Source organism: Oncorhynchus keta, chromosome 35 (genome assembly GCF_023373465.1).
Source record: "Oncorhynchus keta strain PuntledgeMale-10-30-2019 chromosome 35, Oket_V2, whole genome shotgun sequence".
Lineage (NCBI taxonomy): Eukaryota > Metazoa > Chordata > Actinopteri > Salmoniformes > Salmonidae > Oncorhynchus > Oncorhynchus keta.
The window spans coordinates 57,561,786-57,579,319 of NC_068455.1; the positions used below are offsets into that span (position 1 = coordinate 57,561,786).

A 17,534-nucleotide genomic window follows, 5' to 3' on the forward strand; every position below is an offset into this window, starting at 1 on the left:
TGCCACAAACAGGCAAATAACTGCACAGTTCAACACGGGTGTGCAGAACAGCATCTCAGAACGCACAAGTCGTCAGCCCTCGTCTCGAATGGGCTATTGCAGTTGACCACACCGGGTTCCACTCCTTGGAGCTAAAACCAAGAAACGGCTCCAGTGGGCACGCGATCACCAACACTGGACAATTGAGTGGAAAAACGTTGCCTTGGTCCAAACAAATCTCAGTTCCTGTTGCATCATGCTGATGGTAGTCATGATTTGGATTAAGCTTGAGTCCATGGCCCCATCCTGCCTGGTATCAATGGTACAGGCTGGTGGCAGTGGTGTACTGGTGTGGGGAATGTGTTCCTGGGACATGTTAGGTCCCTTGATACCAATTGAGCAAAAATGTCATGACCTGAAGAATTCAGGCTGTTCTGGAGCCAAAGGGGGGTTCTGGCCACAGTGTATATCCATCCCATTTAAGACTGGCTCCCTTAAGCAAATAAAATGGAAGTACAAAGACATTAGTTTCATGGATGAAAGACAGATACTTGGTTTTGCATTATTCCTCCAGACATGCAAAGCATTGGACAATGTATTCTTGGCTGATGTGTACACACAGCAGTAGATAAAAGGAATGGACAAGGGTCAGGTACATCTGAAATGCAAAGCTAGTTTACGACAGTACTAATGACGCTTGAAATTTGCCTTTGTGATCCAAGCCAAGCCGAGCAGTACTGTGCTGGTCTGGTTACACATCCACCATAGTTGCTGGAACCATGATGGAAGCAATGTGAAAAATAATATATTTGGGCCCAGCACAGTTCAGGTCCATATGATGGTATAAAAAAAAAAAGTCTCATTACAGAGCCTTAACTAATAGAGTAGCTAGCCAGGACAAGCAAGATTTGGTTCTGGTTCAGAGATGTAAATGGGTCTGTCGTCACTCACCCATGTTAGCTTGTTTACTTTTTTTTTTATCAACACAAAAGACTGAGGATTACAGTACTATTTAGGAAATTGCTTTTATTTGATTTTTTAAAGTTCCCCGAAATGTTTCCCTTTTCCCTAAACAAAAGAGCATCATGTCTCAGCACCAAATGACATCAGCAAAAAGAGTTTCCATCAGAAAACCATAAAGTAAACCAATATAAAATGTGCTTAATCAAGTATATCATAAGCACAGTATCAGAACTCTGCATAGGAGAGAGAAAAGACATTGGACAAATGCTGGAATTAGTACAAAATAAAAAAAAACATTTATTGAAAACAAAGAAAAAAACATTGAGAAGACAAAAATCATTTAACAGTTCCTAAAAGAACTTACAAAAATAGTTCCTAGATCAGCAGTACAAAAATGGGGAAAAAAGAAAGACCAATGCCTCAATAGGACCATGATTAACAGGGAACCAGGTCAAGGGTTCAGGGGGAGGAATGAAGGCAGTGGTTATGTTTAGCAGGTATCAAAAATACTAACAGGCAATTGGCCAATGAACTGGTAACAAAGCATAGTTTCTAGGCAGGTCAAGATATGACTAGTTTTAATTGGTCCAAATCATAAAAGCACAAGCTAAAGTGCTCTTTGGGGGGCAGGTGAGGAGGAAGTCACACCAGATGGTTAAGGCAGTGGGGGGCCTACACTTAGGCACTTTGTGTTGTACCGAAAGTGACTGGCATGGTGGTGGTCAGCCTATTTACCCAATCCAAACCCTAGGTCCTACACTTACACACTTGGTATTGTACCAAAAGTGACTGGCATCTGAAATATGGTTAAAATTCTACCATTGTACCCAAGTACTATGAGAAGGTCTGGTAACACAAATTTCCTAGATGACAATATCCATCCGGACCTTTACCATTTATCAGTGTAGTAAAGAACCCCCCAACTTGCAACCCCAAACTATTCACACCACTCTTGTTGGCAGACATTTTTTGTAGTGTTAAAGCTCATTTCCCACAATTCTACACATTTTGCCATGCCTTTGTGTGTTCATATGATACCAAGGGATATTATAATTTTTGGGGCGGGACCCGAAGTCCGTATTGACAACGTTCTGGTCCGGGTTTCGGACCGCGGTCAGCCTGTTGAGTATAGCTGCCTAGCTGGAGCTATTACCATCTTACTAATACCTATCCTTTCAGACTTGTAAGAAGTGAATACATGTATTGCCTAGGGTTTGGTATTGGGCATTTACTTTGGAGTCACAATTTAATGTTGGTCTGGAATAGACAGTAGGGAAGGGCTGAGGTGTCCTGGCCTTAGTCGGAGTCGCTCCTCCCCTCCTTTGTAAGCATCCGTTTTCCGCTCTTTGGGGCCAACGCTTCTTGCTTGCGGCTCTTTGAGAAACTGAGAAAGAAAATACAGGAAAAACACTGAAGGTGAGACAGTTTTAGAATTGAGAGGATAGAGCGAGGAAATGACAGATTAAGACAAGTGGGACAGAGGCATTTTAGGGAGAAGTTCCCGTCATCAAATTGTCTGCCGTTGGGTAGCTTACCCTTTCTTCTTGTATTTCTCCTGCTCAGCAGGAGGAATGCGGTCCATCAGCTCCAGACTGTCATTGATCTTCTTGAGCCACTCATAGCGCTGTCTTCCACGAACCTGAAAGAAAGAGAGTGAGGGAATGTTTAAAATGGGCACCTGTCATGACTCTCTCCTTGGTGAGGATTACAGGATGACAGATAGCCCAAACCCCTCCTCTCCCAGAGGGGGAGTTGGCAGAGTTTTATGACATAACGACTAGTCATAAACTTTCTCTTCCACTGCAGTATGGAGAAGTAAAAAATCCCTTTGCTACAACAGAGAGACTTTGTTTGATGTTTTGGCAATGAACATTGGGAGAATATATTTCAATATCCAAATGTTGGGAATTATGACAGATGTAATATGGATAATTAATGTAGATTTTGTGATATTATAGTCTTTCTAATTATTTTAATGACAAGAACTATAATTCTGAAAATGTACACGTCCTAGTGATCAGGTTTGCATCGAAATGTTGTATAATTTATTTTAAGTATAAGAATATTTTTGAAATCAGAAATGTGATTTTAGCCTTCTAAATGAGATAATGGCTTTTCATATAAACCTTGGCCAAGTCAATAACCACTCCCACGTGAGCACAGACATTGTGTCAACAAGATGGAACCACCTTTCAGACCAGTGTACTTAAAAAGGACTTGCTGAATAATTAACATATTAGTCCAGACAGCGTGGAGCAAGTGGCTACACGGCTGGAAACGGTTCAAACTACAAGACCAGAAAATGGTAAGACCCTCAAACTCTCGACGAGTGACGAAGGTAAAGACGAAGGTAAAGACTAAGACATGCACCGCATGCAGCTCTGCATGTAAGGTAGTCTAGGACAACTGACCAAGACGAGAGGGAAGGACAAATTCCTCACCATCATAGATACCTCTGAGGTATCTATCCTAATGAACACTCCCAGACAAAGATGCCTACAACTAAGGACATTGTGACCTCTGGTGGACAACCAGAGACTTACACAACCAGAGACTGACATCGAACCACGTCCCATAGACGGATCGAGTTCAACAAAGAGACAACACGTGAAAATGTATACATTGCAATTATTTTTGAATGAGTGGACGTTCATGTGCAAAGTACTCATATTCCCATGAGCATAGCTTCCACATGTATGTATAATTAAGTTCACTCTCTGTCTCTCCCGCTCTCTTTCCCCACCGTTGTGTAACAAGCAGTCATGTCGGGTTAGTCCACTAGGGACTTTTCATTGCATTATGTTAGTAATTACATTTACATTTAAGTCATTTAGCAGACGCTCTTATCCAGAGCGACTTACAATCAATATAAGCTGTAATTTTGTGTGATTATTTAGTTAGTTAATAAATAATTAAGCCAGTTTGTGTATCACTGATTTATCACTTAGGCTATAGTTCAGAATGAGACTGATATGAGGAAGTGATATCAATATATTCTTGAGTTAATTCGGGAAACGTTAACTCAAATAAACTTCTCCTCTGGGGGTCCAAATGACTAATTAATCATTTGTTACATGATTAATTTAATTGAGTAATAATTTAACGTAGAAGGGAATTATTCATTGAATAGCAGTAATCACATTAATGGTAGTCACGTCACACCTTATCACAACCATGAAATAGAGATATACAAATTCTCCCACCCAAAAGTGTGTTGGCCTGCGTGTGTGTGAGGTCCTCCCTACCTGCAACAAGAATACATTGTCCTTGTCGTCATCCTCAGTGCTGGAGCCGCTCTTGATCTTCTTACTGGTTCCCGGAGGCGGCAGGGACTGTTGGGACTCTGAGGGGAAAGGAGGCATGGTCAACAGTGACATAGGAGACAAGGAAAGGAGGCCAGTTAATATTGTTGGAACATGGCCCCAGTCTTACTTCTCTTGGTGCCGTTGGTGTTCTTGGTCCCGTTCAGAGCTTTGTTAGCGTTCTCTTCCTCGGTCTTGCGGTCCCGGCCGGGGCAGGCACAGACTCGGACCTCAAAACAACGGCGACCCAAAACCTGACCACTAGAGAGAGGAGAGGGGTAGAGAACTGAGAGTTAGGGGGGACAAACACATTATCACAGATGTAAAGATTTTCCCTCCCACAGAAAAGGGAGCCCTTTACATACAGTGGGGCAAAAAAAGTATTTAGTTAGCCACCAATTGTGCAAGTTCTCCCACTTAAAAAGATGAGAGGCCTGTAATTTATCATCATAGGTACACTTCAACTATGACAGACAAAATGAGGGGGGGAAAAAATCCAGAAAATTGCATTGTAGGATTTTTTATGAATTTATTTGCAAAAGATGGAAAATAAGTACTTAGTCAATAACAAAAGTTTATCTCAATACTTTGTTATATACCCTTTGTTGGCAATGACAGAGGTCAAACGCTTTCTGTAAGTCTTCACAAGGTTTTCACACACTGTTTCTGGTATTTTGTCCCATTCCTCCATGCAGATCTCCTCTAGAGCAGTGATGTTTTGGGGCTGTTGCTGGGCAACACAGACTTTCAACTCCCTCCAAAGATTTTCTATGATCTGGAGACTGGCTAGGCCACTCCAGGACCTTGAAATGCTTCTTACAAAGCCACTCCGTTGCCCGGGCGGTGTGTTTGGGATCATTGTCATGCTGAAAGACCCAGCCACGTTTCATCTTCAATGCCCTTGCTGAAGGAAGGAGGTTTTCACTCAAAATCGCACGATACATGGCCCCATTCATTCTTTCCTTTACATGGATCAGTTGTCCTGGTCCCTTTGCAGAAAAACAGCCCCAAAGCATGATGTTTCCACCTCCATGCTTCACAGTAGGTATGATGTTCTTTGGATGCAACTCAGCATTCTTTGTCCTCCAAACACGACAAGTTGAGTTTTTACCCAAAAAGTTGTGTTTTGGTTTTATCTGACCATATGACATTCTCCCAATCTTCTTCTGGATCATCCAAATGCTCTCTAGCAAACTTCAGACGGGCCTGGACATGTACTGGCTTAAGCAGGGGGGGCACTGCAGGATTTGAGTCCCTGGCGGCATAGTGTGTTACTGATGGTAGGCTTTGTTACTTTGGTCCCAGCTCTCTGCAGGTCATTCACTAGGTCCCCCCGTGTGGTTCTGGGATTTTTGCTTACCGTTCTTGTGATCATTTTGACCCCACGGGGTGAGATCTTGCGTGGAGCCCCAGATCGAGGGAGATTATCAGTGGTCTTGTATGTCTTCCATTTCCTAATAATTGCTCCCACAGTTGATTTCTTCAAACCAAGCTGCTTACCTATTGCAGATTCAGTCTTCCCAGCCTGGTGCAGGTCTACAATTTTGTTTCTGGTGTCCTTTGACAGCTCTTTGGTCTTGGCCATAGTGGAGTTCGGAGTGTGACTGTTTGAGGTTGTGGACAGGTGTCTTTTATACTGATAACAAGTTCAAACAGGTGCCATTAATACAGGTAACGAGTGGAGGACAGAGGAGCCTCTTAAAGAAGGTCTGTGAGAGCCAGAAATCTTTCTTGTTTGTAGGTGACAGGCCTCTCATCTTTTTAAGTGGGAGAACTTGCACAATTGGTGGCTGACTAAATACTTTTTTGCCCCACTGTATATACGCACACAAATAAGGACGAGACAGACAAAGATTTTCCAGTATGAACAAATACAGTGAGAAGGGATAAGGAAAGAGACTTACTCCTGGGTCTCCAGCGTCAGGATGGTGAGGATGGGCCGTCGATTCATACCACCCATACAACTGGAGTTGCACATGAAGTTCAGGAGAACAGTAGTTGCCTCACTGCCCAGCTATACAAAGTGAAGATGCACTTAAACATACATGTACATTTTAAATGAATTATTAAAGTGTCAAGCAAACTGACGATTCATCTTTTATATTAAAACTAATACAGGAGACCAGAGAAAGGGGGTGTATACCTGAGGAGGCTCATAAGGCAGCAGCACGCTCTGACGCTTGGTGTTACCATCCTCCAGGTACTGAGCCCGCTGGCTCCCCTCCACCCTGATCAGGTGACTGCGGTGGGTCACACCTGACAGGAAACAGAAAGTAGACAGGAAGTGGGGGGGTAAAGAGTCATCTCAGACCTTCCTGGGACCATCTTTTACACAAGGGGGAAATTATGCCTTGCAGGGCTGCCATCTTTAGGAGAAAGCTTGCAATGAGATTTCCTTTTGTGAATATCATTAGTTCCAGCGTGCCTTAGGGTCGATCCTCAATATAACATTAGCTTTGGGCAACAGGGTTAAGTAGCTTGCTTGCTATTTATTTTCATGAACTAAAGTTCAATTTCAATAGGCGAACAACAAGTGGCTACCTAGCTAATACTTACAAGGATTCCTAAATCATTGCTAAGTACAATGAAAATGACTGCAGTTTTTACTCGTCATTGTTTCAGGCTGGTTGTCTTGGTGCTAGCTAGGTACCAAGCTAAAAGATAGCTACTCCAGAAGTTGCGGTCTAACAAATTATGCTTTATTACCAACACGGTATTGTAAACACATGATTCGTGGACGGTGTTTGCATCATGCGTGGTTGGTGTTTTGTACAGCTTTGATAGTGCTACTGTATCTTTTTTGACACGCAAAGACCCAAACGGCATTCCATTGTATGCATGTTGTGAAGCTAATAGCAGTGACACTATTACTGTGTAACTCCGGTAGGGCAACGTAAGAAATAGCTCACTTGGTAGTGTTAACCGGTGCTCGACCAGTCGGCGAAAGCCAACATCACCCACGACAGAGAATGGTTGACTGTCAAGGACAATGAATTCCATTATCTTTGCATTAATGGATTTCGCATTGGAGTTGTCTCGATGAAATTTTGTTACCCTTTCAAATGACTGCTTGACTTGATTGCTCGATCCACACACCAGACATTGTGGGTTAGTTTAGGAATGCTATGTTGCACGTACAGCGCAAAATTTTAGGTGGCGTCATTACATCATGCATCTTCGTTATATAGGTATGCACGTCAGCTTTGACATCAGTTTTGCATATCGACAGTAAACTAGACCGGCCGATACCAAGGTTGGCATTTTTTAGCTATATCGGCCAATTCCGATATGTTCACCGATATATTGCGAGTCCATAACGTAAATATTTAATCCGTTTGGGTGAACTATCCCTTTAAAATAGTACCTAGAGGTAGCTCGCCAAGATGGTTGGCCACCCCTGATCTACGTTTTCCAAATACTGGGAGTTTGAATATGTTCATATGACATTTGATTTGTACAAATTATCCCACATTCAAGACAAATCAAAATGAACCATCTTCAGGTGGTTGAGACTGATTTGCAAAACCTTGCCATCTTACTCTAAAAAGGCAATATCTGTTAATACATGCCTACCATTTCTGCACAATACTAAAATGACAAAACAGAATATTTGAGGCAAGGGGCATTTCAAGAGAGCCTATTCTCATTTTTTTGATTTAGCCTACAATTAACACTGTCCATAAATGCATAGCCCTCAATTTTTTTATAATCAAAGACAAGTTGACATATCACATTTCAAATATCCTAATTTCACCAGAAAAATTGGTAAGAAGTGAAATAATAAAAGGGGAATAACAGTAGTGTTCTTTCTGAGATAAGCCTACCATTACTTACATTTGCTATTGTCAAAGACAAAATTAATTAAACGGATGAGATGACAGTCTAAATCTGCCCCTACACCTAACCCAAAACGATCTTTCAATGTATTGATCTCAAACTAGAATCAGGCACACATTTGGGTTCACAATCAGTTTGGGCAAAACAAGGTTCATCATTTTTATTTATTTTTTTACCTTTTTTTAACTAGGCAAGTCAGTTAAGAACAAATTCTTATTTTCAATGACGGCCTAGGAACAGTGGGTTAACTGCCTGTTCACGGGCAGAACGACGGATTTGTACCTTGTCAGCTCGGGGGATTTGAACTTGCAACCTTCCGGTTCTTAGTCCAACGCTCTAACCACTATTGTATCAGTCTGCTTAACTCTCAACATGGGCAAATTACTTACTAACTCACTTTAGAATTTTTACCTCAAGACTAAAACACACACCTTCATAGCCTTCAGACGTGCTCTGGTGGTGGGGACAGCGGCTGACCACTTCGGACACATGCTCTGACTTCTTGTAGATGGCGGTGGCACGGAGGATGGCTCCTGGCGGGGGCTCCTTGGTCATCAGCACCTCCACCGGGCAGGTCTTAGCCCGCTGGCAGTACAGCTTGATCAGCTGCACAGAATACTGGGGAGGGAGGGAAACATTGAACAATAAGTATTTTGTCCCAGAGGAATTTCCCTTTGTGAAAGAATAAAAAAGTGAATTGAATTTATGGAGAAAAAAAATAGACGCTTAATTACTTCACAGGTAGTCACTATCAAAGTTCATACAAATACAAGTGTGGAAAAACACACATAGGAATTCATAGGAACAAAATATTGCTTTACAATTATATTCTAAATAAATCATAAATACCTTAACGAAAAAGATGCATTTTACCCTTGTTTGATACATGCCCGGTCATGTCAGACCCATGCTTTATTGCAACCAGCCTGCAACTCCTCAGTTACAATCATAGAGAGAGGACTCTAGTGCCCAAAAGCCCATTTTAGCATGGGAAGTACCATTGAGGAGGTTCAGCATTTCAACAGACAACTGGGTGGGACTTCCCATGGCAGGGCTCCCCAACTGGCAGGCCACGGGTCAAATGGTTTTATTTGACCCCCAAGTTCTGAGTCAAAAAACTATATTCCCATGCATAAGAGACACGTGATCGTATACAAATGGAAGCAAGGTTTGAAAGAATTATGTTTTAGTCAAATATCTGGTTTGGGCTTCTTGCAGTCAATTTTCAGCCTACAAATTAATTTAACAATGTTACAGCCCACCGACCATCCGCTGAAGAGGAAAAAATTAAGATATATAATCAGCCCACCGCTGAATCTAGTTGACCCCTGTCCTATAGGTTAAGGAAGGATCATATAATTCCATCCAGGTCACCAGGAGTGAAAGCAACTGAATTATACTTGTGAGGAAACATTCCATAACGGCAGGTGGCAGTAAACCGCCAACCGTGGCTTTATATCCGTCCTAACAACACACTCTAGGTGGCAGTGTGCACTCTTTCAGTTAGTTTGCCAAATAAAATATAACAAAATGTACTACTTTAAAAATGGATGACCTCAATGGCACTGTCCGTGCTTTCACAGACGCAATAATGGGACAAATAAAAATAGAATCTTATTCATTTTAACTAGGCAAGTCAGTTAAGAATAAATTCTTATTTACAACCACGGCCTACCCAAATCAAATCTAAATTATTTGTCACATACACATGGTTAGCAGATTTTAATGCGAGTGTAGCGAAATGCTTGTGCTTCTAGTTCCGACAATGCAGTAATAACCAACGAGTAATCTAACCTAACAATTCCAAAACTACTACCTTCTACACACAAGTGTAAAGGGATAAAGAATATGTACATCAAGATATATGAATGAGTGACGGTACAGAACAGCATAGGCAAGATGCAGTAGATGGTATCGAGTACAGTATATACATATGAGATGAGTAATGTAGGGTATGTAAAAAAAGTGGCATAGTTTAAAGTGGCTAGTGATACATGTATTACATAAAGATGCAGTAGATGATAGAGTACAGTATATACATATACATATGAGATGAGTAATGTAGGGTATGTAAAAAATTATATTAAGTAGCATTGTTTAAAGTGGCTAGTGATATATTTAACATCAATTTCCATCAATTCCCATTATTAAAGTGGCTAGAGTTGAGTCAGTGTGTTGGTAGCAGCCACTCAATGTTAGTGGTGGTTGTTTAACAGTGATGGCCTTGAGATAGAAGCTGTTTTTCAGTCTCTCGGTCCCTGCTTTGATACACCTGTACTGACCTCGCCTTCTGGATGATAGCGGGGTGAACAGGCAGTGGCTCGGGTGGTTGTTGTCCTTGATTATCTTTATGGCCTTCCTGTGACATCGGGTGGTGTAGGTGTCCTGGAGGGCAGGTAGTTTGCCCCCGGTGATGCGTTGTGCAGACCTCACTACCCTCTGGAGAGCCTTACGGTTGTGGGTGGAGCAGTTGCCGTACCAAGCGGTGATACAACCCGACAGGATGCTCTCGATTGTGCATCTGTAGAAGTTTGAGTGCTTTTGGTGACAAGCCAAATTTCTTCAGCCTCCTGAGGTTGAAGAAGCGCTGCTGCGCCTTCTTCACGATGCGGTCTGTGTGGGTGGACCAATTCAGTTTGTCTGTCGATGGTTCCAATGAATGAGTTGCAGGGGGCGTGTATTTGAAGGCTGAGCAGCCTAACCACAAGACTAATAGACCTATCATAGCATGCTGGCATGAGTCGCCATGGAAACCATTGTGCTATTGGCTGTTTTTATCCAAAATCTTCAGCCAAAACCTTGAGTTTTAGCAAATTGTCACAAACTGGATTCCACTTGAATGCAACCACGGAGAATCAGAATGAATGGAATAACTTGTCTCAGTCTGAGGTATGGTAACCACAATTTACTGTAATTGATTGGAGACCATTAATTTAAACAGGTTTTACACAATCTAAGTATTAATTATCGTTGTGATAAAGCCATTCATAAAATATTTTTTTCATTCAAGCGAAAAGGCGGCTTAAAACATTTAAAAGTAATTCCAAAAGTTATATTCATCAAATTGAAGGAAAATATATGTCAGTGAATGTACAGTGAGCCTGGGCTTCTAAGGATAGGTCGTGTCTCATTCCTATTGCAGTGCTGTTTAATCCTTTACACTCGTTGGAACTGCTCTAAATGGATTGGGCAACATTGAAACGTTTCCTACAGAAGAAAAGTTCAAATATGATCTTAGTGTTAGCCTTTCACAAGGACATTCGTAGAAACAGATCGTAATTTCAGCGTGTTCCGCTGTGAATTTAATTCAAAATAGACAAACTTGAGAACAACCCAGGGTATGACGCCATGTCATCTTCTAACTATATCAAACCGTGATCATAAATGTTGACACTGTATATGACCGGAGTTTTATGACACGTAAATGTGAAGTGCACATTTGGACTCGCAGGTGTTTTGCTTGTTTGTATGACATCAAAGGGGCATTTATAATAATCCTCAATGTCTCAGCTTTCAAAACACATAGAGTCCTCTTAATTTACTAAATTTCCCTCAAGACAAAAAAAAATGTGCTAAAGTTGACCAATTAGTGGGAGGGGTGGGGGCAACGTCTTGTTGCATGCGGCGCTCAAGTTCAGAACGTCTGTCAGTCAAAACCCATACAGCGCCGTTACTGTACAGCCACACCACTCCACTTTAGGTGTTTATTAGTGCCCAGATTTTCCATCGATATATGGGTACTAGTGTAAAGGGTTAAGACTCAGCTGTAACAGGAAACAGGTCCTTTTCATCTTGAGGGTCAAAAGAAAATTACATTGAAAACACATTCTCTTATGCTTTAGGTGGGTTACAGGAGATCAACAGCAACATAGAAAACAAACAAAAAGAAGAGTAATTCTAAAAAAGCATGACTTGGGAGGGAGTGAAATGTGGCTCCAATACCTCAGTAAGGCCTACTAGTAGTCACTTGACAGCTCAAGACTTTGCTTACAAGTAGCCTACTTGCAGCATACAATATTAGTGCTTTTTACGTCTGTGTATTTAGGCATGTGCAGTAAGCCATATGCATGACACTCACGGTGGAGGTGACAGACTTGGCGGTGCCAGACTTGTGGAAGCGCAGCTGGAAGCCGTGCTCCCCGGGTAGTCGATGGTGGAGGGGACGGTGGAGGCGGAGGGAGGCACGCTGTCCAGGGGCGACATCAAGGGCTCCACGGCCAGGGGCTCAGGCAGCTCAAACAGCCCCTCGTCAAAGTCCTCGTGGAAGGTGGCCTCGGGAAGTACGGGAGCGAGCTGTAAAGGATGTATACGCATGCCATTTATGAAGTTAGCAGTTGCTTTTTGGATTTCTGTCTGAATACTTAAAAAGATGGGTGTCCAGGCTAACCATGTATGGATATCAAATTGTCAGACAAAAGCACAACCAAAAAGATCTTATTCAAAGCCAAACAATCACTACACTACACTACTAAGGGGGAGAAACGATTAGTCCATTCTAAAAAGGTGTGGTATCATAAAAAGATTTCCTTTACATTAGGATGTAGACAAACTTACCGAGACATCCAGGTCAGACCAGTTTCCAGTCCCAAACGGTGGAATATTGGACCCCTGAGTAGACATGCTAAAGAAAGGAGATACAAATCACAGTACAAGTAAGTATTACCTAAAAGTAGAAGAGGTACTGTAATACATTATATGAAGTCTCTAGGCTTCCACTCACACGCAACCATCTCTGTCCAGTCTTAAGTAGCTACATTGGTGGTCCTAAACATAATTATAATATATATATATATATATATATATATAGTGGGTTCTAAAGGTTGTTCAAAACTTACTTGGTCTCCCAAAGCTGCTGGAAGGACCCCTGGCTCATGGGGAAGCTCAACTCCTGCTCTTCCATCCTGTATCCGTTGACTCTCGACTGCTCACTGGACCGAGGGGAGGACTGGACACAGGGACTCTAGGCAGGAGATGAAGAAAGGCGATCCGATCTAGGAGAGAGAACACCCATGTGATTAAAACAAATACTACTAATTGTTGTAGCCATGTGTCTTCAAAACAATTAGTCAATGGTACGACAAAAAGGGGGACCAGTGGGAAAGTGTGGTGAAAGGGGGACCAGTGGCTTTGAAAGGAAAGTAGACATGTGCCGCTGGAATGCAGCCCTGAAGATGTGGAGAAGAAAGCAGAACATAGAATGCAGCGGGAGGGTCTGGTTCACATAGACAAGAATTGGGTCAGACTGCTCTGGTAATGACTTTGACATGGTTGGCAATTATATAAGATACAGTATTTCAGTAAGAGTTGTGTAGGCTAGTAGTTAGCTAGGTGAGAAATTGTGTCACGGTATTAGGCTAATATTTGTTGATCAAGTGCCTAGATAACTACCCTATGTTTAATCAATAAATATTTCCTCTAAAATCTAACTCAAAAGGTAATGGACAGTTTTGCATATTTAACAAACTAACGCTACCCTCGACTAGTGATGGCTTTACAAATGTTGACTAGTTGGGGTTTCAAAAACAAATTTGACGTTGTATAGCTAACGTTCGCTAGCTAACCTTATATTGTAACATTGCATCACCTTAGATAACGTTAGCAAGTTGGTTGCTTAACGATTTACATTCAATTCTGAATTAAAAGTGACATAAGTTTATCAACAGCCTGCTACCTAGTCGTCTTAAATATTTTACGAGGGACTAACACGAATAAATAAAATATTGTACAAGTCAAGTGCCGGTCTAGCATGTTGCCCTAAATTAGCTAACGTTAGTTGGGTAAGTTAAACGTTAGCGTTACAGTAGCCACTCAAAACAGTCGAAAAAGTAAGCGACATCTAAATCCCATGTCATAACTATCTACAATATGTAGTTACATATTTATACACCAATACAAGATGCAAACTTCAACTAGCTAAATGTAACGTTACTCTAGCTAGCTCAACTGTGAGCTTGGCAGGCTGCTTCGGAATCCCCGAGGCGATTCACAAACTTTTATTCACTAAAAAAATACTATCCTCCGCTGTCTTAAATAATGTAATTGTATACCTCGCCTCCCGGTGATGACTATTTTCTTGCAGCACCTAGGTTCTCTGTCAATGCAAAAGTGTCAAAGAAACAGCAGCTCGAAAGCTAAATGTTTTCCAGTGAAAAGCGTGCACTTCGGGGATTTCCAGAAAACCAGATTAGAGGAAGGGAGGGCCACGCAGAGTTCACAGGCCTCCAATCAGAGGCGCGCCCATCGGGGTGTGTTTTTTTTGTATGAAATAGCGCGAAATGTTCCAAATCAAATCATAACTGGGATACATTTACACCATGACAGCGCAGTTTCTACTGTTTTTGAGAATCGTGCGGAAACTATACTGACTGTATGCAGGAAGGAGGCAAAAAACAGTGTCACTAGCTAGGTTTCCATCCAATTGGACAGATTTTCATGGGAATATTCTAAAATCTGCATTAAAACCAGTATGCGCATTTTCTCACCAGGATGTTTCCATCAAATTGACTTGTCTCAGATAAAACGCTGTTTGATGACAAAGTGCACATAAAAATACATTTTGCGGTTATTATTTTCCCATGTTCTGAATAAAAAAAGACAAGTTTAATGAGTTTCCATCGCATTTTCTATTCAATCTAAAAAAAATTAAAAGGTTCTTGGAGGATCCTTTAAGGAAGGGCTATTCAACTCTTACGTCATGAGTTCCTGGAGCCTGCTGGTTTTCTGTTCTACGGAAAAGTGAATTGCACCTACCTAGTGTCCCACGTCTAAATCAGTCCGTGATTAGAGGGGAACAATGAAAAAAATCCAGTGGTACTGGCTTCAAGGTCCAGGGTTGAGTTCTTCAAATTGGCGGAACTCCTATAAATTCTCTTATATCTAGACTCACGCAAGCTATCACTTGGTTACGATTTACAGTCTATGTCCGTCGACTAATACTGTTTGAGTATTAATATAGAGTATTACTATTACAATACAATTATTATTCTGTCCAAACCATTATATTGTCTTTAGTTTAGAAACTAGACTTTTTTCCCGATATTAGGAGTGTCAGAGGTGTTCTCTCCCCTAGGGTTTTGGGTCTAGTTTCTACTTTTTATTCCATTTTTGCTGTTCACACAGTTATTACAGTGTATTTTTGGTCCTTAATCTATAACATCAAACACCATCAAAACACTTACTACTATTAATGCCTTATATATGCATATATGCATTACAACAAGCGGTTAATTACCTTAACGTAGGCTGACCTGGTTGGTTCCCAAAGAGTATATTCTTCCACTTAACAATTTCTCTAGAGGTTGGTCCAATCACTCAGTATCTGTTTATCCTACTAGAAGTTGTACTATGATTTACTGATTAGTGAAGAAAACGGTTCGAGATCAAGACCTTTTGTAACCCCACTGATGCTATTTAGCCACACCTGTTAGGGGGTGGATGTATTCAGCACGAGGAGTGTAGTGGGTAGTTGTCTCAGTATGTCTCGTTCAGAAATCAGAAGTCAAGAGATACAATTGTTCTAGAGTATGAAAGTCAGATATGACCTTTTAGGTTGATGATAGTTGAAGTATCACAAGCTGTCTGTCAGTGATAAGTCAAGTAGCACTATCATGCCTTTCCATTGAAAGCATGCTTCTTATATACTCTTTCTTCAGGACCAAGTCAACCCATGCTCTGAATTCTATTTTTAAAGTGGCGTATCCTCCACTGAAGTGCGAGTTGCACTTCAGTGCTAGTTGCTAGTTGCAGTGCTTCGGGTGGCTGTGTCTATGCATCATCTAAACCCAAATCTTCCATCAAGTTCACCCAGGGTGAGGTGTCCTCAAAGCTCTTTTTTGTGCTCTTGTAACCAAAAAGTAACCAAAAAAAATGTTAAAGTAGCCACCCTTTGTCTTGATGACAGCTTTGCACACTCTTGGCATTCTCTCAACCAGCTTCATGAGAAAGTCACCTGGAATGCATTTCAATTAACAGGTGTGCCTTGTTAAAAGTTCATTTGTGGAATTTATTTCCTTCTTAATGCATTTGAGCCAATCAGTTGTGTTGTGACAAGGTAGGGGTGGTATACAGAAGATAGCCCTATTTGGTGAAAGACCAAGTCCATACTATGGCAAGAACCACTCAAATAAGCAAAGAGAAACAACAGTCCATCCTTACTTTAAGACATGACAGTCAGTCAATCCGGAACATTTCAATAACTTTTAAAGTATCTTCATGTGCAGTCGCAAAAACCATCAAGCGCTATGATGAAACTGGCTCTCATGAGGACCGCCACAGGAAAGGAAGAGTTACCTCTGCTGCAGAGGATAAATTCATTGGAGTTACCATCCTCAGAAATTGCAGCCCAAATAAATGCTTCACAGAGATCAACTAACAGACACATCTCAACATCAACTGTTCAGAGGAGACCGCAAAGAAACTTCTAAAGGACACCAATAAGAAGAAGAGACTTGCAAGAAACACGAGCAATGGACATTAGACTGGTGGAGATCTGTCCTTTGGTCTGATGAGCCCAAATCTTAGATTTTGGTTCCAACCGCCATGTCTTTGTGAGACACAGAGTAGGCAAACGGATGATCTCCGCATGTGTGGTTCCCACCGTGAAGAATGGAGGAAGTGGTGCGATGGTGTGGGGGTGCTTTGCTGGTGACACTGTTGGTGATATATTTAGAATTCAAGGCACACTTAACCAGCATGGCTATCACAGCATTCTGCAGCGATACACCATCCCATCTGGTTTGCGCTTAGTGGGACCTTCATTTGTTTTTCAACAGGACAATGACTGAACACACCTCAATGGCTGTGTAAGGGCTAATTGACCAAGAAGGAGAGTGATTGAGTGCTGTATCAGATGACCTGGCTTCCACAATCACCCAACCTCAACCCAATTGGGATGGTTTGGGATGAGTTGGACCACAGAGGGAAGGAAAAGCAGCCAACAAGTGCTCAGCAAATGTGAGAACTCCTTCAAGACTGTTGGAAAAGCATTTCAGGTGAAGCTGGTTGAGAGAATGCCAAGAGTGTGCAAAGCTGTCATCAACGCAAAGGGTGACTACTTTAAAGATTCTCAAATATAAAATATATTTGAAAATAGTAAAAATTAAGAAAAACACTTGAATACGTAGGTGTGTCCAAACTTTTAGTACTGGTACTGTATATATATATATTTTTAAGGGAATAGATTGTGGCTTTCATCAGTGTAATTGTCTGCGTCATTTCCACCCCTCCCCCAATATTTTTTTGTTGTAAATCTAAATATTTTACAATATATTTTCCTTCATTATTTTCCCCTAATCCTACCATCCCTCCTCTAATTGGAGTAAACTAATGGATAGCACATAGTATAAGCTGGAAGTAGAAGCCTATTGTCACGTTCTGACCTTAGTTTCTTTATTATGTCTTTGTGTTAGTTTGGTCAGGGCGTGAGTTGGGGTGGGTAGTCTATGTTCTTTTTTC

At 41.4% G+C, this 17,534-nt stretch overlaps 1 protein-coding gene across 1 annotated transcript; it reads right to left on the reverse strand.

The window, feature by feature from the left end:
• Window positions 1-988: 988 nt before the first annotated feature.
• On the reverse strand, window positions 989-14,294 carry LOC118368687 (cellular tumor antigen p53-like). The gene is given in 12 exon segments (XM_035752989.2): window positions 989-2,326; window positions 2,478-2,581; window positions 4,188-4,285; window positions 4,375-4,505; window positions 6,149-6,258; window positions 6,388-6,500; window positions 8,513-8,699; window positions 12,160-12,224; window positions 12,227-12,374; window positions 12,636-12,702; window positions 12,917-13,072; window positions 14,129-14,294. Coding segments are annotated over 11 exon segments (1,176 nt in total). The 5' UTR covers window positions 12,982-13,072; window positions 14,129-14,294; the 3' UTR covers window positions 989-2,238.
• Window positions 14,295-17,534: the final 3,240 nt, after the last annotated feature.